The sequence below is a fragment of the Atractosteus spatula genome, chromosome 7, assembly GCF_055471065.1.
Source record: "Atractosteus spatula isolate fAtrSpa1 chromosome 7, fAtrSpa1.hap1, whole genome shotgun sequence".
Taxonomy (NCBI): domain Eukaryota; kingdom Metazoa; phylum Chordata; class Actinopteri; order Semionotiformes; family Lepisosteidae; genus Atractosteus; species Atractosteus spatula.
Genome location: NC_142712.1, coordinates 61318465 through 61340669, shown reverse-complemented (window position 1 = coordinate 61340669; position 22205 = coordinate 61318465). Strand labels below are relative to the sequence as shown.

General features: G+C 41.6%; 2 protein-coding genes across 2 annotated transcripts; one reads left to right on the top strand and one right to left on the bottom strand.

Moving 5' to 3' along the window:
• Positions 1-10454: 10454 nt before the first annotated feature.
• On the top strand, positions 10455-14648 carry dnaja (DnaJ heat shock protein family (Hsp40) member A). The gene is made up of 8 exons (XM_088920687.1): positions 10455-10635; positions 10910-11063; positions 11653-11836; positions 12314-12418; positions 12776-13003; positions 13443-13673; positions 13853-13953; positions 14083-14648. Exons 2-8 carry the CDS (start codon positions 10932-10934, stop codon positions 14296-14298), a joined length of 1197 nt encoding a protein of 398 aa, XP_088776813.1. The 5' UTR covers positions 10455-10635; positions 10910-10931; the 3' UTR covers positions 14299-14648.
• Positions 14649-15549: 901 nt separating this feature from the next.
• On the bottom strand, positions 15550-19053 carry rps27l (ribosomal protein S27 like). Its single transcript, XM_088921944.1, has 4 exons — positions 18947-19053; positions 18121-18229; positions 16438-16548; positions 15550-15772 (listed from the first exon to the last, which is right to left on the bottom strand). The coding sequence occupies exons 1-4, from the start codon at positions 18950-18952 to the stop codon at positions 15744-15746; spliced, it is 255 nt and encodes an 84-aa protein (XP_088778070.1). The 5' UTR covers positions 18953-19053; the 3' UTR covers positions 15550-15743.
• Between the last annotated feature and the right edge of the window lie 3152 nt (positions 19054-22205).

The following is a 22205-nucleotide window of genomic DNA, read 5'->3' as shown; positions in this document are numbered from 1 at the left end:
GACCAAGGGATGTGATATTATTTACAGTCTTCTTGGCTGCAGCCTTGATGTCCCCACTTCCCAAGTCAGCATCCCGTTGGAGTCCTTCTATTTCTTCCTTACAACTAATCTCAGGGCTCTGAGAACAACACAAACCATCATCCAAAGTCATGATGCTGGAATTAATCTGCTCCTGGGAATTTTCTTCATGGCCTTGACCGATTCCCTGGCTGTCCCTCTGTTCAGAAATGTCACACCTGTGAGCCAAGATCTGGGTTAAGTTCTGTTTCTCTTCCTGACGTATGGGAGTGACTGAGATTTCCTTCTCAGTACCAAGAAAATTAGGTTTTGCTGCAGATACTGTATCAATGCTCTTCACTTTGTCGGGTAAAAGAGGCTTCCTGGACAAAATTTCTATTTCCCTTTCTAAACTATTGACAATCATCTCAAAGGCCTGAGGTTTGTAGTTATCGACTGATGTAGGATCCATGTAGGGTTTTTTCTTATTTGAGATAAGTACCGTGGGGCTTATCTTTGAGGGTTTTCTTTCTTGGAGTCTGGGCTGGATAAGATCATTTAGGTTTTGATAAGTTAAGACAGTGTTGCTGGGTCTAGACAGTTGGTGTCCCAGATGAGTAGAGTTTATCAGAGGCACAGGGTATCCACTGCTATAAGCATAAGAGCTCTGGTAATTGTTGCCTGTAGAATAGCAGGTTCCGTTTCCTTGGTATTGAACAGAGTTCAGAGCTGGCTGGAAGTGATTTCCATAGGGCTGAGAAGCACTTTCATTGCTATAGTATGTGTATGTTGAAGGATGCCAGCTGGTCCATGATGGCACATTTTGATAGTACCCATAGTTATGTGCTCCATATTCTAAAAAAGAATATGAACATTCATTATATTTCAAATCATGAACTATCTGTATTATGAAGTATTTAACTCAAGATGACCTATTGAGTTTTAAAGTACAATTACAGCACTTTGCTTTTAGAGTAAAACATTACAGAAACTTAAATTGACAGGTCTTGATTTTATACATAAAAACAGTGAATTGATTCCAATGAAACAAGATGCACTGTATTCATGTTCCAATATATAAAGGTTAATTGTGTATTGGTTTCATAAGCTAAATTATTATTCTCTGAAAAGAAAACATTATTCTTTAACTCAGAAAACATATTATCCTTCTCACAGTTCTACCTTTAAAATACACTGTTCTAGGAAGGTAATATATAAAGCCTGTGTAAGATAAACATGGAGAAGCATTCTGTCTGAAACATGACTTACCTCTCCATGTCACTTGCTGCTGATAGGAGCTAGCATTGTGAAATACAGGAATGCCATTGCTACTCTGGCCTGAAAGAGAAGTACAAACAAGCAAATCATGAGCCTTTACTCAAATTCCAAGGAAAATGCAACTGTGACTTCAACTAAAACCAAACATTTTTTAATTCTATTGTAAAGTCACATATACTCATAACACAAAACAATAATTTGCACATTTAAAACTCATCTTCATTGCAATGCCAACAACTATGACATACAGTAAAGGCATATATGTTAAATTTGTTTATAGGATTTTCAGACAAAAGGACAAATGACAAAAGGACACTACATGGTACCTCATAAAATAACAAACAAATGTGAACAATCATCATGGAATGGCATTTAATCCTTAATTAAACATTTCATACCTGTAAAACTGTAATATTGAAGACCCAAGTTTCCATTTTGTGCTGCACTGCGCTGATATATATCCAGATCTAAAAAATCAATTAACTAAATGTAGATAAACAGTTCCTTACAAAATATATATTCTTTAAGGGGTGAGAAAGAAGTCCATTGACTTTAAGTCCAAGTCCAAGAAATTAACCATTGTCATCTCATACACATACTGTAGCATATCTGAACATATACAGTCCATATCTTCCTGTACTATAATAAAAGCTTTTCAGATGGTAAAAATACATTTGCTGCTCTTCCGTAACTTACTTGTGGGCTGATTTGGGTTCTGAAGGATGCTACAGTATGTGGTTGAACATAGATTTTGTGATATCCACTTTGACCAGCAACACACAGTTATTCATTATTTAAAATATTTTCACTAAGAAATCTAAATAATCAAAACTGTTATAGGGTTCTTATCATTCTGCAATGGCTCTCTTACTAAATTAAAGGCAAAAAATAATTGTTCAGTTCTATGAGATGTGTTACTGTACATACATTTTATGAGATGTAATACTATTGTAGTATAGTGTGATAGAAAACTAACATAGTGCCTAGGCTTCTGAACAAAAAAACATATATTTAAATATTAAATTAATTTTAAAAATGATTAGTCTTTCATCTGAATAATCAATAAGAGAGAAAATATGATTGAGAAGTTTATTTCTTTTATATATAATTACACTCACATAATTTGGGAAACAGTGTATTACCTAGGCTATCTAGGTTACACTTCACCAACAGTTGTATGTCCCTGGTAGCTTTGTAAATACCTGCCTGTTCACCTTACCTGCAGCTGGGCTTTCATATTGACTGGAGTTTGGTGCAGGGAGGTGGTACATCAGTGCATCACCTGAAAAAAAGAATGAAATTTTTACATGAGAAATTGATTTTAAAAATAACAGTTGTGCCCTTGACAATACCAATAATTCACGCCTATTATTATCGTTTACGCCTGTAAAAAAAGAGGGTCAGTCGAACGTAAAACAGCATCTCCTTCTCTATGTTTTCCATGATCACTCATTAACTACAGTTAAGTAGTGAACTGGATTTTTACTTATGTCATTAATGAAAAGCAACAATAATACAACATTCACATAATTTAATTGAAATACTATGAAAATGAAACATACTGTAAATTCACATTCAAAAAGCACTTAAGCTCGAACATATTCTGTGACCAATGTTGTTTATCATAGCTACTGTACCTGTATATCGAAGTGCTTCTCCAGAGATAAGAGGAATCTGTCCAACTCTCTGACCTGAAATGTTCAATTCACAGATGTAAAAACTAAGTAAAATATATCTATAGGATAAAAACAGAAAAATACATTCATTTAGTAACTTCTATAACTCCCAATTTACAATAATTATCTTAATAGCACAGTACAATTTTTGTGTAGCATCTGCCCTATTAAAAACTACATTTTGATTTGGTAGGCCATATTCTTAAAATGTTATTAATATTTAAAAGATTATTTACAATTTCTTAAATAAATGGCAATAATACATCCTAATTATTTACTTTGAGTATTGGAAAGACTTCATTTTCACCAAAGATTTTGATTTATTTTGAAGACAAGAGTTTTCCAATTCCAATTAAGGAAACTAACAAACTCAAAAATAAATATTAAATATATTAAATATCTTAAATATTGTGAAATCGCAGATCTAGACCACTAAAAAGAACATAACGTGCTTTTATAAAATGCTAGAAATTTCCCTAGCCACTACACACATAAGGCCTATACATGTCTATAATAAAATCGTATGCACATGCAGGTATATAGACCTACTATTCTACATAAAAAATACCCATTATTGTATTATTGACTAGTGCGACTCCAGCGTGCTCTTTTTTCTCACCTCGCAAGGCCTGCATACTGCAGCGGGAGTTTTCGGGTGTGATTCGCGGCAAAAAAGGAGGCGGTCCCGGATCAGCTCAATGGTAAAATGTCGATGAACTCAAGCAAAAAGCGTCCGGAAACATTTCACTCCGCTGAGAAATGATGATGTTTGCACGCGTTTCCCTGCTGAAAGTGTTCTATTTACTGTTTAGTGTTTTTCGAGACATCTGCGTCATCGGATTCTAAAAAAACTATCGCTAAGCGCTGATTGGCGACCTTAATTAAATCAAAACACTCAGTCAACCAGCTGCCCCGTCACGGTGCGGTGACGTCATCCGAAAGATGTGTCGTCATTCAAAACGGTCTGCGCGTCGTCTCTCGCAGCCGAGACTTGGTTTGAGGGACCTGCTGTCCAACGTGTTCGTACGGGTTACCCTATACCAGTTTTTTTGTAGAAAACAAGCACTAAAGCTGGAACACTTTCTATGTCCAGTTCTGCAACCACTACTGTCTGTCAAAATGCCAAGAATATACATATGAATCTACAGCACACAAAGCCGTTTAAGGTATGCCATGCAACACAGTCGATATAATAGACAAACCATCTAATGGCTGTTAAACCAGCTAACCCTAAAAATGCCATTGGCCAATTTAAGGACATCCATGAAGAACACTGTTGGAATAATAAGACCTTTGTGTTACAAAACGTCTCTTAATAATATGAATGAGAGTAGCGCAAGAGAAACGACACTTTCCCCCGTTCCTGCCACCGAGCTCGACGTTGTGAAATAATAAAAAGAGGACACCTGCCTTTGGGGATTTTGCCATCACACCCCTTGTCTGCTGCTCATGTCCTGTCCTCCGTGTGGCCGTGAAAGGGCTTCTTCCATTCCGGTCAAGCGTGTTTTATACCTTTAAGCCGGCAGGGCTTGGGAGACCGGGGGAGGACGGACAGGCTGCGTTGTGCTGGGCCGTTACGAGCTGGGCGCCCCCCGTTTCTCAAACTCTTCATCATTTTCAGTCCTCATCAGCCAGAACTGCCGTCGGTTAAAAAAGAAGAAGAAGAAGAAGAAGAAGAAGAAGAATCTGTCGTGTATTTTCCTGAATGTACACGCATATTTGATCAAGAAACCACAGCTTCAGGCTCCGTCGCACGTTCAGAGCGGGATTTTAAATTCTCCGTCCGTTTCCAGCCGCCCCCTCGCGCCTGCCCTGCCGCGCGCCAAACCCTCTCGCGGGCCGAGCGCGCGCGACATCTGCCTTCCGCCGGGGGCCGCTCGACGCTGTGCTCAGGCCTGTGGTCATTTATGAGGGAGTGAGATTGCGGCTCCCCCCTACCCGCCTTGGTTTCAAACGTTTGAACGCGGACTACACTTGCGGTCAATGTATTGATTGCATAAATAATATGGTTCGTATTTCGTGATGGGTCGTATTGCCTTAATATTAAGTGCAAGATTTTCGCTTGCATACTAGCATACATCATATATTATATGCTTCTGTCTATAAGCATATATTACGCGACAGGTCACGTTCAAAATGTTTTTTGAGTAATTAGTAGCTGTAATATGAATCGTCGTTACTACTTCGCTGGATTCTTTCTGACGTTGTTTGTGTATATAAAGTAGAGTTAATCATTTTATAAAGTAAAAAGTTCTCAAATGTTTTGGGGAAAATAGTAAATAGCAGTTCGATTCGTGTTGTCTTTTTAAACGCCGTGTTTTGTTAAAGTGAATAATCCCGGTTCGGAGCCGACCAAATCATTCTGAAAACACATAATTTATTTAATTAGGCGCAACGACCGCCACGATAATAACGACTATCATACTGAAAACAGTTGCATTACAGACATCACTGATGTTAAATATCCATCAATCGTTCAAAATACATAATTATATGAAAAAAATTGTTAAAGTAGGTAGCTGCGTCAGCATGCGAACCCCTCACACCCGAAGAAGGCTCCACAGCCGAAACGTTGTGTTTCCTTTCTTCTCTTTTAAGCATAGAATAAACCTTTACTTGTTCCGAATTATATTATAATCATGAGACACGTTATTTTTCTGTTTGGTATCTTTTTTTTCTGGTAGGTATTCAACGTTAAATTGATTATTTAATATAGTTTACGATGTATGTAACGAGGTACGCGATGTTGTGGGGGAATAAATATCTTAAGTTGAGTGACATCTTCATCTTTACATATTTTTGGATGGTCTGTTATTTATAATATAATGTTAACTGAAGCTCAGTCTTGGCACCACATTAGAATTGTATTCAGGCATTACCTTCATTTCAACACAGAAATACAGTTTCATTTGAAAAGGTCGCACTAGACATACGAAATGCCATTTTACAAATCATTATTGCCGTTTTAAGCTAATATTGTAAACGTTACAAAAACACTTTTATATTTGGTAAATCATCAGAAAGTTATGTTTAATGTTATGTATGTTTATAAAGGTATGTTTATATGTTTAACCCTACGGTCAGAGTTAAAACGTCATGCACTGTAACTGGTGAGCGTGAATTAATTCTTCATAATTATCAATTAAAATTGTAAACACACCAGGAAATTACTGGAACATAAATATGGGGCCTCACAAAAAACTAACGTGCAACCCACTTATATTACCAACCTCTCTTAATTTACCCATTTAATGTGCAACCATCTAATTTCAGTCCAGCTTTAATGTTATTTCTGACTGAGCCGTAGTCACAATGGTCAGAACCGGATATGAACGCCAGCTTGATATAAATTGGCGTGGCAAAGGAACAAGGAACAGGTTTATTCCCTGCTGAAAAGAGAAGAAAGAAAACACAACGTTTCGGCCGTGGAGCCTTCTTCAGGTGTGAGGTCTTCTTCTTCCTAGGTATACATACCTAGAATACATAGGTGAGTTCTGGCTACAGTGTTGGCTACACCTAAAGAAGGCTGCACGGTCGAAACGTTGTGTTTTCTTTCTTGTCTTTTCAGCAGGGAATAAACCTGTTCCTTGTTCCTTTGCAACCTACGCGTGCAGACGCAGCTCCCCACCTGAATAAACTGGACGCGGTGCCTCTGGCCCTCCGAAGGGTGCAGTAATGCGGGTCTACCACTAGCTGGAGCTGTCCACAAGTTCAAGTTCAACTTTTACTCGTCATTCCAGCCAGATACAGATATAAAGCGGAACGAAATATCGCTCCTCCTGGTCCACGGTGCAAATACAGGCAGGACAGACAGGACACTGACATAGACGCTGTAGACAGCATACACATAGTGCAAATTACAAGGCAATACATAATACAACATACACAACACACAGGGGGGATTTAAACCCTGTTTCTGGAATTGGGGTGGGTGCAAGTAGATTCCAGGGTGTTGAGCAGGCTGACAGCCTGCGGGAAGAAGCTGTTCCAGAGTCTGGTGGAGCTGGCCCGTACACTGCGATAGCTTTTCCCAGATGGTAGGAGGGAAAAGAGTTTATGGGAGGCCTGGGAGGGGTCATCTACTATACTGGAGCGTTTGTGATAGGTGACAGAAATGGAAGGGAGGGAGGCTCCGATGATCTTTTCAGCTGTTTCCACAAATTCTTTGCAGGGTCTTGCGGTCTGAAGCGTTGCAGTTCCCAAACCAGACAGTGACACAGCTGGGCAAGGTGCTCTCAATGGTGCTTCTGTAGAGAGTGGTAAGAGTGGACGGGGGGAAGGTTTGCCCTCCTCAGTCGCTGCAGGAAATAGAGACGCTGCTGTGCTTTCTTGGCTAGGGAGGTGGTATTGAGGGACCAAGTGGGGTCATCTGTATTGTGTACACCAAGAAACATGGTGCTTCTAACTGTCTCCACAGGGGAGCCGTTGATGTACAGTGCGGAGTGATCAGCGTGGGCCCTCCTGAAGTCAATGATTATCTCTTTTGTTTTGTTTACATGAAGAGAGAGGTTGTTGTTAGTGCACCAGTCCACTAGTTGCTCCACCTCCTCTCTGTATGGTGACTCATCGTTGTTGCTAATGTTGCTTGTGTTGCTAAGCACAAAGACTTGATGTTTTACAAATGGATTTTTATTAATAGTAAGGGTGTGTATTTACAGCAGTCTTTCTTCTGAGAGTTTAATTTTTGTTTTTGGAATAATACATCTGAAAGACTTATTTATGATTCAAATTACATTTATGGCATATTTTAAATTGTATTATTTGATTATTTTATTACCATGCAGGTGGAAGCTTCTGAGAGACACAGTGGCACACTGCTTAGCATTGCAGCCCCTCAACACTGGGGTCCTTTGGTTTAATTCCTGGGGTACGGTCTGCATGGAGTTTGTATGTTCTCCCCGTGTTCACCCTGCAGCCCACTTTAAAGCCTTCAGTTTATACCGTCAGGCAGCAGGGTGCAGAGTAAGCAGCCTAACCCTGCAACCACAGCTGGCAGCTCACTGAAGTCCAGCAGGTGTGAGCCGGGCCAGTACCTGGCCAGGTTGGCCAAGTTGCTGCTGGAAGAGGTGTTAGTGGTGCCAGCAGGGGGCGCTCATCCTGTGGTCTGTGTGGGTCCTAATGCCCCAGTATAGAGACGGGGACACCATAGTCTTAAAAAGGTGCCGTCCTTTGGATGAGACATAAAGCCGAGGTCCTGACTGTCTGTGGTCATTAAAAATCCCAGGGTGTTTCTTGAAAAGAGTAGGGGTGTAACTACCGACAAGTTGTCTCCTGGCCTTTACCATGGCCTCCTAATAATCCCCATCTATGAACTGACTTCTTCTCCTCCAAACTGAGAGCTGATGTGTGGTTTGCAGACTGGTGGGTGCTACATGGTGGTGGTGGTGGTGGAGGGGAGTCCCCATTACCTGTAAAGCACTGTAAAGAAAGGCCCAGAAAAGTGCTAAATAAGTATGAGCATTATTATTTATATTATTTACTTCAGTGTGTGAAATGGAGTTTTCATGTGCAAATCATCCTAGGCCACATTAACAGTTGGATCTTCCACAATACCCACAAGAGAAACAATATTGCTCCACAAAAACTCACATCACATGTGAAAATATCATTTAGCTGACATTCCAGTTATTGTAGGCTATTTCAACTTTTCCAAGTCCATGTTTACATCAATTAAATAGTATGTTTCATATTTGGTTTAGATTGAGCTATGGGTACTGTTAGATTTTCTCTTGAATATGCAAATACGCAAATGCAAATAACAATTAATATAGACAACTGCAGAGTATTACAAAAGGCTAAAATATATATACAAACAAAATAGGAAACACTGAGTTTGAAGACTTTGGTGTTTATGTTGATACTTAAATCAACATGAACTAGACACATCCTCTAGAGACAATATTAATAATTAATAAAAAAGGGCAACAAAATATTGGGATAAAGTGCTTAGATATATGCATTGGTCTATATTTTAATTTGTAGTAACAGATCTTAAATCAAAGGATGCTCTGTTAAAATTATACGATGTACAAGCCATCGTTTCTCATTTAGAATAGTGTGTGCGGTTTTGGTCACCACTTCAGAGGAAGAGCTACCAGGTACATTCTGGGGCTCAAGAGAATTTCCTGAACCTTGTTTGTGTTAAGTGTACTACTGTATGTCCATGCTCCTGCACAACACTTTGAGGTGCTTGCAGAAATAAAATGGTATTTGTACTTGCAAGATGCCTCATAAATAAGGACAACCCATTCAATTAGAAAACCCAACTGGTCTGAATGTTTTATGAGCACAGCAGATCCTCTGATTACTAGGCTGATATATGACCTGACTGCTGATGAGAAGTCTCCTGGATGACACTGACAAAGTGACATCAGGAGACTGCATCCTGATCCCAAAATCATGCTGTTTCAGTCCGGGAGTCTCTCAGAGGACTTCCAGGGAGAGAGAAGAACAACTCAGCAATGTGTTCTCGCTTTAGCATAGAGGCTACAAGCATTTTGTACCTATGACCACCGATAATAATTGTTATTTGCTAATGCCATATCGTCCTTCAACTCACAACTGGCAGCTCACTGAAGCTCAGTAGGTGTGAGCCTGGGCAGTACCTTGATGGGAGACTCCTGGGGAAGCTAACGTTGCTGCTGGAAGAGGTGTTAGTGGGGCCAGCAGGGGGCGCTCACCCTGAAGTCTGTGTGGGTCCTAATGCCCCAGTATAGTGACGGGGACACTATACTATTAAAAGGCGCTGTCCTTCGGATGAGACGTAAAACCGAGGTTCTGACTCTGCTCATTAAAAATCCCAGGGACTTTCTCATAAAGAGTAGACGGTTTAACCTCTGACTAACTCTTCCCCTGGCCTTTGCCAGTCGTGACCTAACCTTCCAGGTAATAATCTAGAGCCCTGACCAATACTCCCATCGTAAGTAATAAATCATTTTGTCGGCAGGTGGAGATCACAGACGGGCTCGTTAAAGGTAAATCCACAAGGGAGGAGAGCTCTCATCAGCAAGAAACGAGATTTCTAATTAGAATGGGCTGGCCGTTAAGCCGGTGAACTTTATATTAAAATCTCTGCTTAAACCTGGAATGAAGCAGCCTCAACACATAATATTACATTAATCCTATAATGATTTATTCGGAGCTGCGATGAACTTAAAAACCTCATCCCCTTATGAATATAAAATAGGTGTATTATGCGTACATATTATATCAAGATAATAGTTCACGACATGAATCAGGATTTTAAACCGGTACAGTGGCGTGATCCCTCCACTTCGCTGTTTCTATTAATAAACCCGCCGTGGCTAAAAAAAAAAAAAACATGCTTCCAGAATTTGGGGGTATATTTGGAAACCCTTCCCCCCCCCCCCCCGGCCTGTTTTTAAGAGTGCAGAGCAGCAGCTGATGAGGCAGGGCCTTACGCACACGCACACGCACACGCACGCATCGATAAGGGCTTTGCGGCAGCGCTCTGGGCTTCTCGCCTGACGGGGCGAAACTTCTGGGCTTCTCTGGCGTCACCGGAGAGGAGGCGCTTCGGCGCTCCAGAAGGTTCTGCACGGCGGCGGCTTATAAAAAGGAGCGCAGGCAGACATCTTCCCAGCGAACCGGTCCGGCGTCTGGCGGCAGCGGCGTGCGCGGGGAGAGGAAACCAGCCCGCTTTCTCTGGCTTTTACACTCGCAGGTACTGCTTTGAGGGTGACCGGAGAGCGCACCTGTATTTAGTTTATTCAAGGATTTGACGATGGGAAAGATACGGCCGCATGTGTGTACATACGCCTGTGCAGATCAGGGGAGAGCTGGAGCCTCCATGCAGCTCAAGTATTGTTGCTAATGGTGATTCTGTCTTATGAATGTCGTTGTTGCCTTTAGGAACGGTGTGTGGCCACACTCGGGGAGGCGGTTATCGTTTTCATTGACCGCGGTTACCTCTCTCTCTCTCTCTCTCTCTCCTCCAGTTGACGTTTCAGGCTCGGCAAGATGGTCAAAGAAACCGGCTACTATGACATCCTGGGCGTCAGTCCCAAGGCTTCGCCCGACGAGATCAAGAAGGCTTACAGAAAGCTGGCCCTGAAGTACCACCCGGACAAGAACCCGAACGAGGGGGAGAAGGTGCGTGTCGTGGCCGGGCCGGGCCGGGCCGGACCGGAGGGGGTTGAGTCGGAACCGGCCGCGGCGCAACACGTGCGGAACTTTCTGGAAGGAGCTGGACTGCGGCAGCCGGCCGGGCCGGAGGAAGCCCTTAGATCCGAGTGTTTCCCAGCAGTAATCCTCTCTCTGTGAATACGGGGCGTTTTTAATTGACCTAAACGACAAGTTGTCGTTTTTTTTTTAAAAAAAAACCAAACAAACAAACAAACAAAACTAGCCGATCAGAATTAACAGCGCTGCTCCTTCCTTTAAAGCCGCATGAGACTCCCGGTTAGAAATTCCGCAAGACCGCCGTGTCATGTTGTGACATTTACTAAACTGTAAAAAAAATAAAAATAAATCAGGATGTCGTGTATAAAATATTTAAATATGCCAGGAACTCGCTTTGTCTCCGTAGTTGGTTTAATCCCAGTATATTGTCTGGGTCATGCTCTTCAATCTATATCTCCCCCCCCCCCCTCTCGGTTCTAGCGCCGCTGTGTTTTCAATTGAAAACATGAACAGCCGGAGGTTGATTTGCTCGTATTTTCTCCCTTGTCTCTCCCCATAGTTCAAACTTATATCTCAGGCCTACGAAGTTCTGTCTGACTCCAAGAAGAGGGATCTGTACGATCAGGGAGGGGAGCAGGCCATCAAAGAAGGAGGAATAGGAGGAGGAGGAGAATTCTCTTCCCCAATGGACATTTTCAACATGTTTTTCGGGGGTGGGGGAAGAGTGCACAGGGAGAGGAGAGGTGAGTCGAGATCTTTCTTTGTGCTGTCTGGACACGTTATTAATGCAGAATCCCTGGAGTCCAGGAGAAGCAAAACCACAAACCGCCACCTGTGTACGTTAAGGTGGCCAGATTTGGATGATTAATAGCTGCAAGGTGTGCGCTGAAAACTCGACTCGCTCATCAGCACAGCAAAAAGAAAAACATTCGGTAAAATATCGCGGTACTGTACAAATGGAGATTGAATGGGACCCTCAGCTGTCAAGTTTCCATTATTGATTAACTTGTCTTCTGCATTCATCAAAAAATCCAAGGAAATACTGAGTCAGATGCTATATGTCTTAAAGACCATTGGTGGGCCACTGACGCAGTTCCTCTTCTGTGAGGTGTGTTGCTGAAGCTTGCTTGCTTGCTTCAGTTTTGTTTAGTGCTTGTGTGACACAGTGGGGACATGGCGGACAAGTTATAACCCACCTGCCTCTGCTGGTTTTATTGCAGGGAAGAATGTGGTACATCAGCTGAGTGTGTCGCTGGAAGACATGTACAACGGCACAACGCGAAAACTTGCCCTCCAGAAGAATGTCATCTGCGAGAAATGTGATGGTAGGCCTTCCACCTGCTCCGTTATCTACACTGTACATCCGAAAGAAGGAATTTTTAAAACCTGGTTTGATGGAAGATCAATATCTCCCCCCCCCCCCCCCCCTAGCTAATATTAAATTAAGATTGTCACTAATGGCATGGAAGACTAAGGTGTTAAAGGAATAAATGTCACCAAAGAACGTTTTGTGTGTTATAGGATCATGAAAAGGGTGTCTGGATCAGTGCAGTTCTGTATTTGAAACGATCAGTAGTAACCAACAATGTCGGGTGGGTTTTGTCATACTGTTTGACTTGGTTTTAAGTTCACGCCTACCTCTGAATGACCCACCTCTGACAATATCTGCTCCTTTCCTCTAGGCTACGGCGGCAAGAAGGGCGCCCTGGAGAAGTGCTCCAACTGTAAAGGAAGGGGTGTGCAAATCCAGGTGCAACAGATTGGACCCGGCATGATCCAGCAGATCCAGAGCATGTGTGGGGAGTGCCAGGGACAGGGAGAGAGGTTCAGTGCTAAAGACCGGTGCAAGAACTGCAATGGCCACAAAGTTGAGCGGAAGAAGAAAATCCTGGAGGTTCATGTCGATAAAGGTGGGTATCATTCTTTGTAGAATTGTAATCCAAAATTCACTTGACTGGAAACGTATTCTTCACAATCCATAATTTATGAAAGAAAATACTTTTTAAGATTTGATTTGTGCATTGATGATGCATTTCTGGAAAGTGAAAAATCTTATGTTGTGCAGTCCATGGAGTTTTCCAATTCCAAAACTAGTTATTAAAAAATAAACAATGACCAACCATCTTTTGCAGCCTATGCATGCTGACACAGCTACCCACCTGAACTACAATGACCAACCATGCTTTAAAGTGGTCAGCTATACATAATATTCATATATAAGAAATATTGCGAAAGATGTAACTACATCTTTGGTTTATTGAACTGTATTGTAGTATTGTTTAAATTATACTGAAAAATACTGAATTTGTAAAGTTCAAGTCCTAACAATAGTAACTGCATCTGTACCAGGTATGAAAGATGGTCAGAAAATTACATTCCATGGAGAGGGAGATCAGGAACCTGGGCTTGAGCCTGGTGATGTCATCATTGTCTTGGATCAGAAAGAACACCCAGTTTTCCAGAGGCGGGAAGATGACCTCATCATGAAAATGGAAATCAAGTTAGTCGAGGCCTTGTGTGGGTTCAAGAAGACCATCCGGACACTGGATAACAGAACACTCATAATAAGCTCATCTCCAGGTAAGTTATAGAGGTTGAGATGTCAGATCTGCAGGCACAAAAGGTCTAAGAAAATCAAAATTGTTACTAAGTTTATACTCTTTATTGCACCTAATATTTTTCATCTTGGTCTTTACTGTACCGCTGATATCAGATTCTTAGATATGTTTAAATGTTAATGTACACTTTCTCTATTCTAGGTAAAGTCATTAAGCACAATGACATCAAATGTGTACAGAATGAAGGCATGCCTGTGTATAGGGACCCCTATGAGAAAGGACTGCTAATAATTCAGTTTACGGTAAGTGTGTACTTTTCTTTCCCCGAGAACTGTAGGTTGACTAGTTTTAGCTTTAATCCTTAGATTGTAGTCCTTGTAAATTGTATGAGATTTAGAACTTTTTTGACTTGTTCTTTCCTCTCCTCCAAGGTAAAATTCCCAGAAAATGGATGGCTTCCACTACAGACAATTCCAAAGCTGGAAGCTCTGCTGCCTCCAAGAGATGAACTGATGATTACTGATGATGTGGAAGAGGTTGACCTCACTGAGATGGACCTTGAATCCCAACGCAGACAATACAGTGGAGAGGCCTATGAGGAAGATGAAGGGCCTAGGCATAGTGGGGTTCAGTGCCAGACACAATGAATGTGAGCATTACACGTGCAATGGAGTTCAGTGGGAACCATTTGTGTACACTGTAAATGTAGTGCATGTTATTAAACCTTCTGAGTGTCATGTTTGGGTTTTTGTGAGGTTCATTTGCAAAATACAAAGGCCATATTTCAAGTTTGCCTTTTGCACATTTTTGTTGATCACTTTCGCCCCCCTGCCCCCAGAGAGTCTGTCAGGAGTATTAAAGTGAAGATGTAAAAATGTATGCTTTCTATGAAGGTGAAATATAGATTTATACAGCAAGTACGTGTACTTAACTGCAATCATCCCATTTTGAAACATGCTATTTGTTATTTTCTTGAAATAAATTTTGTATGGAAAAACTAGTTTCTGTTGTCATCTGTGGATTGTGTGGCACATCAAATTTTAAGAAATTCCATTTGTCAATGAAAACTTTGAAAGTCCTTCTATTGCATTCAGAGCTGTCTTTTATGTTCCTGAAAGTAGCATGAAAATGTACATTAACTGTTTTCACCTTAAGAACAAGCATCTTTTTTTCAAAGATAAGTGTATATATACTTTTTATGCTCTGGTTTGATGCACCAGTTTCCTTTATAGATTGCTGCCTTATAACCTAGGCTGAAACTCATCCTAGTGTTGTCATTGCATTAAACAGCTGCTATGGAAAGTATAGATTAATTGTGTGACATTAAAAAATTAAGCCATGCAGAATACGGGGGGAAACCTTGGTAAAAACCTTTCAAGTAGCAGAACGGGAAATTTCACTTTACTTGTTTATGGGCGATGTTGCACAAACTTGATGTGGTATGGGCTTCCTCCCCCCATTTGTAATCAGTGTTATAGGCAACTGCTTTGAATCTAGAATTAAATTCAGAGTCTGGATTTAGCATACATCAATTTCTTTTAAGTGACACTATATAAGAATGGGTGTGTGTAAAAAGACATGCTCAGACTTGACCAGCCTCCCACTGAATATTCTGATGAGTCTCTTAGTGGACATGAAAAGCATTTACAGAACAGTTCCAATTTCTAAGGGCTGAAGGCAAATGTCACAATACAGTTTAGGTAAAGCGCAAAACATCACTAAATTATGTACCTCTTTTTCTTGCCAACAATTTCTTTGAGACAAAAAAAAAGCCAATGTAAAGTATGGAGAGGAGGTATCATAGAGGGTCCAGTGCCTCAAGTTTATTAAAAACCACAGTATATCAATATGTTAAGCTAAAACCCCTTCAGCACGATAACTGATTTAAAAGAGTCAAATTTGTTGCAGATATGTAGGGCTTTATTCAGAAAACTGAATAGATCACATAACAGAAACAACCTGCCATGTATCTTTCAAATACACAATTACACATTAATTTGCATCCATTGGAATCAATGAATAGTTTATAAGGCATTGATCACTGATCTGAAACATTACTTTTCTGTACATTACAGTTCCATCTTCATCCTTTTTAATGCTGCTTTCTTCTGAAAGAACAACCTGAAAAAGTTAAAAAAATATACTTAGCCTGGTGCACGCTTCTCTTATTTTACATTTTTGTTGAATATTCAGTTTATTTGACTGTTTTTTAAAAGTGTAAGTGCATAAAAGGCTTTTAAAGGCTGTAACTACATTTATTACAGAAAAGTGAACACGACCCATTGGTTCAAGTTCTACAAACCAAACACAAGCTTGGAAACAAGAAGGAATGAGTGGGGTAAATACTTTTGTAGTGCTGCCCTTTGTCTTTATTTAGGAAACAATATTCTTAAACATCTACAAAATCAAATATCCTGCTGTACTGTACTTCAACACATTTTTGGCACAACGGCTATACTAGGGAATACGTGGAAATAATACAACTGGGACACTTTGACAGCAAGAGAACAAGACAATTATACATGTGCAACAGCCTGGCTAATCCCCAAACATGAAACCAGGACCACTGATCTCATTAACTGACTATACAGTATGTAAGCAAGTGAAAATAATAAATAAATAGTTACATTTAACCCCGTGTTACTAAGATGCACATTTTCACTGGCTAGTGTGAAATACAAGGAAGGGGTTTCAATTAAAGTTGCTTGTTGAAAGTTATTTTGTAAGTGACTGTTTCTATCTGAATGGCAGAAAGAATGTGCTTGGTTAGGACATTCTCCACCTACCCTCTGTGAGCCTGGCTTTCCCTCCTGTAGGCTGACACAGGACCGTTGAGCAGCCAACACACAGGACCACTGTCTGGGCATGACTGAACACAGTAGTGATCTTATAGCAACCTAAAGACAAACAGGGGCTGTGTTAACAATGACGCATATTGGACTCTCAGTGTCGTGCCTGCCCTGTTATAGTGCAAAGGCATCTAACAGAAGTCCATACATTGACTTCATTTTCCTCTTTTGCATAACAGCAAACGGTTTTTAAATAATCCATACTAATATTGCAAGAAATAACATTTACAGTGCCTGGTAAAAGTATTCCAACCCTTTAAAAGTTTTCAAGCTTTGCTCGTTTACAAGTGATATCTGCACTTTTCTTCCCCGCCCCCAGGAGGCAATTTTATTGCAAACTCACATGCTCAAACAAAATCTTGAAATACAAAATCACTTCTTTGTCAAGAGATATCTTAAAAGTCAAAAACTGAAATATACTGCTTGCGTAAGTTTTCAGATCCCACACATTCATATTTCGCAGAGCCACCTTTTGCAACAATCACGGCCTTTAGGCGGTAGGTGTCTACCAGCTTTGCACACTGCTGAGAAGCCCATTCCTCTCAGCAGAGTTGCTCCAGCTCATTCATGTTTAAAGGACACTGCTTGGACTCCCTTGTGGAAATTGATTAGATAAGATCACTTTATTGGCCAAATACAATTTCTTGCATTAGGAATTTGTCTTTTCACATACCCCAGCTTGCTCTCCATGAGACACACAGGCAGGGAGAGAAGCTTGGGGTCAGAGTGCAGGGTCAGCCAATTATACAGCGCCCCTGGAGCAGTTGGGGTTAAGGGGCCCAACAAAGTACGATTCCTCTGCCGGCCACGAGATACGAACCGGCTACCTTCCAGCCACAGGCGCAGATCCTGAGCCGCAGAGCCACCGCTCCGCCCTTTGAGTGACCTCAAGGACATTCACCTTTTTATTCTTGAGCCACTCCAATATTGCTCTGGCCCACTGCTTGGGATCACTGTCCTGCTGAAAGGTGAAGATTCTCCCAAGCTTCGGTTTTTTAGCTGACTGAAACAAGTCCCCTTGCAGTAGTTCCCTGCATCTTGCTCTATCCATTTCTCCTTCAGCTCTAACAAGATCCCCTGTCCCTGCTGATGAGAAGCATCCCCACAGCATCCTTCCACCTGAAGAAGGCTCCACGGCCAAAACATTGTGTTTTCTTTCTTCTTTTTTTCAGCATGGAATAAACCTATTTATATCTGTTACAACAATTCCTTTAACCTGCGTAAACTTAGAGCTACCAGAGCACAGGGGTCTGAATACATATGCAAGCAGCAGATTTCAGTTTTTGACTTTCTTTATAATATCTGCTGGCAAATGACTAACTTTGCCTTTAAACATTTTGCTAAAGCATGCGAGTCTGCATTACAAATGCTGATTGGAAAAAGATCTGCAAGTCTTATTAGTAATCCAGCAACATGTGATAACCTTTAACGGACCTGAATGCTTCTGATGCTTATTTAATGTTTGGTCTACATTTTAAATATATTTGAACTTTAAATTTAAAACCAAAAGGTCATATATACAAAAGTGCATTGTGTATAACCTTATGTTAACTCTACCTTTCTTTATTAAAACATCATTCTTATTGTACTAGGGTATTTCCGTGGGAGGGACTTAAATACCTGGACATTTCACATCCATGAAGTAGGAATTGGGGCTCTGCACCAGTCGTTTTTTCTTATGCTGTCTTTTCTCTTCCTCAAGAGAGGGGTGCAGTAAGTCTTTGGCCAGCTGTGAAATGAAGTAAAAAAAAACAACAACTCCTGATCAGAGCAGACATTTTACATCCGAGACGATTTGTGTGAAAATAAAAACAGTCTTAAGATTGTCTTGCAGACCGCGAGACAACGCCTTAAAGAAGTTTCCTTCATTGGACTTTAAACTTAATAACATGATAAACATGTTGTCCCATTTCTCAGATAAAACCAAGAAGATAATGTCAGTCCCAACATCCATCCGGAACGAGGCGACACCGAATACGAATGCTACATTTGGGGGGGGTGTAAAACCCTCAGCAGTTTCTACACAACGGGAATTCATAACGTTATCAAAAACGAAACTGATGGAACTGAGACCTAAACGTTAAAGGTTAATTTCTGTTTTAATCGGCGGATCGCTCCTTTAACAGAGATGCAACGCGCAACAAAATTGGATTGACTCATTTGCAAAAGCGGAAAATATATCAAAACGTTTATTGTACAGTAAAACTCTGTTTACAACTTTTAAAAAAGGACGAGGCCTAGATCACACTTGAACAAGCACTGCGAGCGCAGGGGCTCGCCATGTGTCCCACGCCACGACAAAGCTAAAGAAATCTGCGTCCACACGATTGGGAACGCCGAGACACAACAGAAATCGAAGGCCAATCCTTTCCTTAAAACAAGTTAATCGGCGTCAACCGATGCAGTCGAAAGGAAAACAGAAAAGTGAAACTGTGTATAAACTTACAGGCATGGTGACGGGAAAAAGCCTTAACCGCGCATGAAGAGGCACTGAAATAAAGGCTGGATCTGCGACACTCCGCTCCGCTGGGTTTGCTACTTAGGTCTGGGCATGACGTCACGGCCTGCGCAGAGGTAGCGTGGTCAACTGTGCAGAAGAGCTACAATCGAGCACAGACGCTGACGTAGAATAGTAAGGGATTATGATCGCAGAAGAAATGAATGCAGAATCACCCTTCGTGATTTTTACGATCTTAAAATGATACGGTCTCACTAAGCTGAAGCCTTTCAGTTGAATGGAAGCTCTTTCCGTTGTGCATCTGCCAGCGGTGCACAGAAAATCTCTGGTCCCTTGTTTTTACGAGCTTCAAGCCGTACGGTGTCATGAGAACTGGTGTGGAGGAAATATTCTCTGCTGGAAATAAATAACACGGACGCTATGTTTGGCTTGTTATGCAAAAATCGTATGCCAACAGACATATCACCCTGCATCTCACAGCTGGCAACCCGCTACAGCTCCGCAGGTGTGAGCCTGGTCAGTACCTGGAAGGGAGAGCTCCTGGGAAAAATCAAGGCTGCTGCTGGAAGAGGTGTTAGTGGGCCCAGTAGGGGGCGCTCACCCTGCAGTCTGTGTGGGTCCTAATGCCCTGGTATAGTCACAGGGACACTATGCTATAAAGAAAGGTGTTGTGCTTCGGATGAGATGTAAAAATGAGGACCCGATTGCCTGTGGTTTTTAGATATCCACTGGCATTTCGTGAAATGAGCTGGGATGTTACCCTGCTGTCCTGGCCAGATTTCCAATTGGCCTTTAACAGTCATGGCCTCCTGATAATCCCCATCTCTAAACTGGCTTCATCACTCTGTTCTCCTCCCAGATTAGATCACTAGCTCACAGCAATGTATTTATATATATATTTCGTATTTCTGGTAGGCATTTTTACGATGGTTGGGTATCTCAACCAATAAGGGCCAAACTGCAACCGACACCCTGAAATTGTGTACATTCATTTACAATATAGTTTGCATGTATTACCAGTCTACATTAGCAAATCTGCAAACACGTGCATTGGAAGCACCTCTGAGTATGTCCTTGTAAGTTCAATTAAACACTGCAAGAATTTCATAAATTAATGTCGCAATGGACGTAATCTACAGGCACATTAATAGCGTAACTCGCAGTCGTCCCACAACCCCTGACATAGTGGCGCTTGCAGGTGCAATGAAGTTGACAAAGCTGGTGGCAAGACACACTTCTTTATCAACCGCCTCCTCTTTGGCTGTTAGTAAATCCGCGCCTGCTTCTTTCGGTATGCAGATGATGTATCTTGTGGAGGTGGGACACAGTGACGATTGTCGGGTAAATGTAGGCAGACGCCCGGCATGGACAGGTTTCCTGCAGAGGCTGCGCTACCGCCGCGCAGACTTCCGTTCGTCTGCGTGTTGCGTGTCGCGGACGCAGCCAAAGGCAACAGACACGTCCGCTCCCTGGAAATCTCAAAGGCGCATTATTGTAAAGCCATTTTCGACGCCAAACAGCCAACAACGTTAGTTGTTAGAAAGCATTGGTGAATGTTTTGACGTTTTTGCAGGTGCATTATTCTTTAAGAAGCGCTGAATGTAAGAATTAAAGTCTTGTAGTAAGCCCTGTGCGCAAGTGATTGCGGACGAAAAATGTTTGTTGAAATGTGTGTCACAAGCGTGGAAATTTTTTTTCTGAGGGTAGGTGCGTTATCACCATATATTAGCCAAGTCTCGGAAGCCAAGCAAGGCTGGGCCTGGTCGATAATGAGATGGAAGACCTCCTGGGCATGCCAGGCTACCACTGCAGCTGGTGTTGGTGGACCAGTAGGTGGCGCTCTTTCCTCTGGACCAGAATTTTCCATCTAACCGATACTCGGCACAGTAACAAAGGTCACTAAACTGTAGGTGGTGTCCTACTTCAAAGGAGAAGTTAAATGGAGGTCTTGATTACCTGTTCATTTATGACTCCATTGGTACTTGTTAATTATTCACTGAGCTGGCTCAATTCAGTTGTAGGCTTGAGCAATATAGCCTCCGTAAAGTTTCCCCTTAATTCAAAAGGTGAGGCAATTTCTCACTTGTCCTCCAGATCTGCTGTGCATCGGTGAGGGTGGTGAATATGGGCTATCCTGAGGTTTGGGATGAATAGCGCCATAGAAACACAACAGCTACATTACTGTTATTGAATTAAATGACTAATTTATTGTTTGATGAATAATCCAAGCCCTATGCCAGCTTTATTTTTAAATTCTGATTAATTATAAGCCCCTCGTTGGTTAGTGAGGGACTTGTTTATGCGGAAAAACCCTAGAAAGAAACATGGCCGTTACTTCAAGTCCACATCGTGCGGTCTGGGGGGGAAGAAGGCACGGCACCCTTTCCCCTCCTTTCACTGCTGTGGCATTGCTGCCCACTGCGTGCTGCCCTCCTGACCACCTTTGAATCACTGCCCCTTCCGTGCGGGGCCTGACGACCGACCGTGCCAGAAAGATAACGGTTAACTTCGCTCTTTTCAAATATAGGTTATATGAAGTGTTAAACCTTATAAACATCCCGGTAATTACATTCGCTGGATAAATTATTCATTTATAAATTATAATTTATATACATTCCAGTAATTTATGTAAATTCTTCGTAGAAATTCCATCTTTTTCCAGTGTTCTCTGAAAAAAAAACATGCAATTCATGTTCTTGAGAGATCCTGAAGATACATATCAATTATGCCCTTACTTTGTTTTTTTTTTCCCTAAATGAAATCTGAGATTTATAGATTAGGACGTGGTATATAGAGTATATATATATAAATGGACATTGTATATTGTAGTTCTTGATGCCATGTATGTGAGATAAGGAGAGATGGAAGCATGTACAATCAGTAGGGTGTAGCAGTAGTAAGAACAAGATGAAGAATGATTAACTGCTCTATAGCTAGAAACCCACTGGCTTGTCAGGCTTCAAGGCATGAAGCAATCAGCACGAGTCCATCACAGGGCGTACCCCCAGCAATGCTGGTCTCTGCCTGTACTTGTGGGTGAACTGGAGCAACTGGGGTAAAGTACCTTACTCAAAGTACATCAGCAGTCTCTGCAGCCTGGTCTTGTAACCCCCAACCCACCGGGTTACGAGTCCAGAGGCGTAACCAGTACATTACGCTCGCCCCCAACTTAGCGCAGGAAAAGGCGTAGTATTAAAGACTACATTTACCATGATCCCTAGCGATTTCGTGGCTGGTGGGTTCCCTT

Excerpts from the sequence above, each read along its gene's own strand:
- rps27l (XM_088921944.1), bottom strand. Across the intron at positions 16,549-18,120 it reads CATGGATGTGAAATGTCCAG|GTTGCTATAAGATCACTACT; the intron begins GTATTTAAGTCC and ends GTTTGTCTTTAG. Across the intron at positions 15,773-16,437 it reads GAAAGCCAGGCTCACAGAGG|GTTGTTCTTTCAGAAGAAAG; the intron begins GTAGGTGGAGAA and ends TAACTTTTTCAG.
- dnaja (XM_088920687.1), top strand. The coding sequence starts at position 10,932 with ATGGTCAAAGAAACCGGCTACTATGACATCCTGGGCGTCAGTCCCAAG. Across the intron at positions 11,064-11,652 it reads ACCCGAACGAGGGGGAGAAG|TTCAAACTTATATCTCAGGC; the intron begins GTGCGTGTCGTG and ends CTCTCCCCATAG. Across the intron at positions 13,004-13,442 it reads GGAGGTTCATGTCGATAAAG|GTATGAAAGATGGTCAGAAA; the intron begins GTGGGTATCATT and ends CATCTGTACCAG.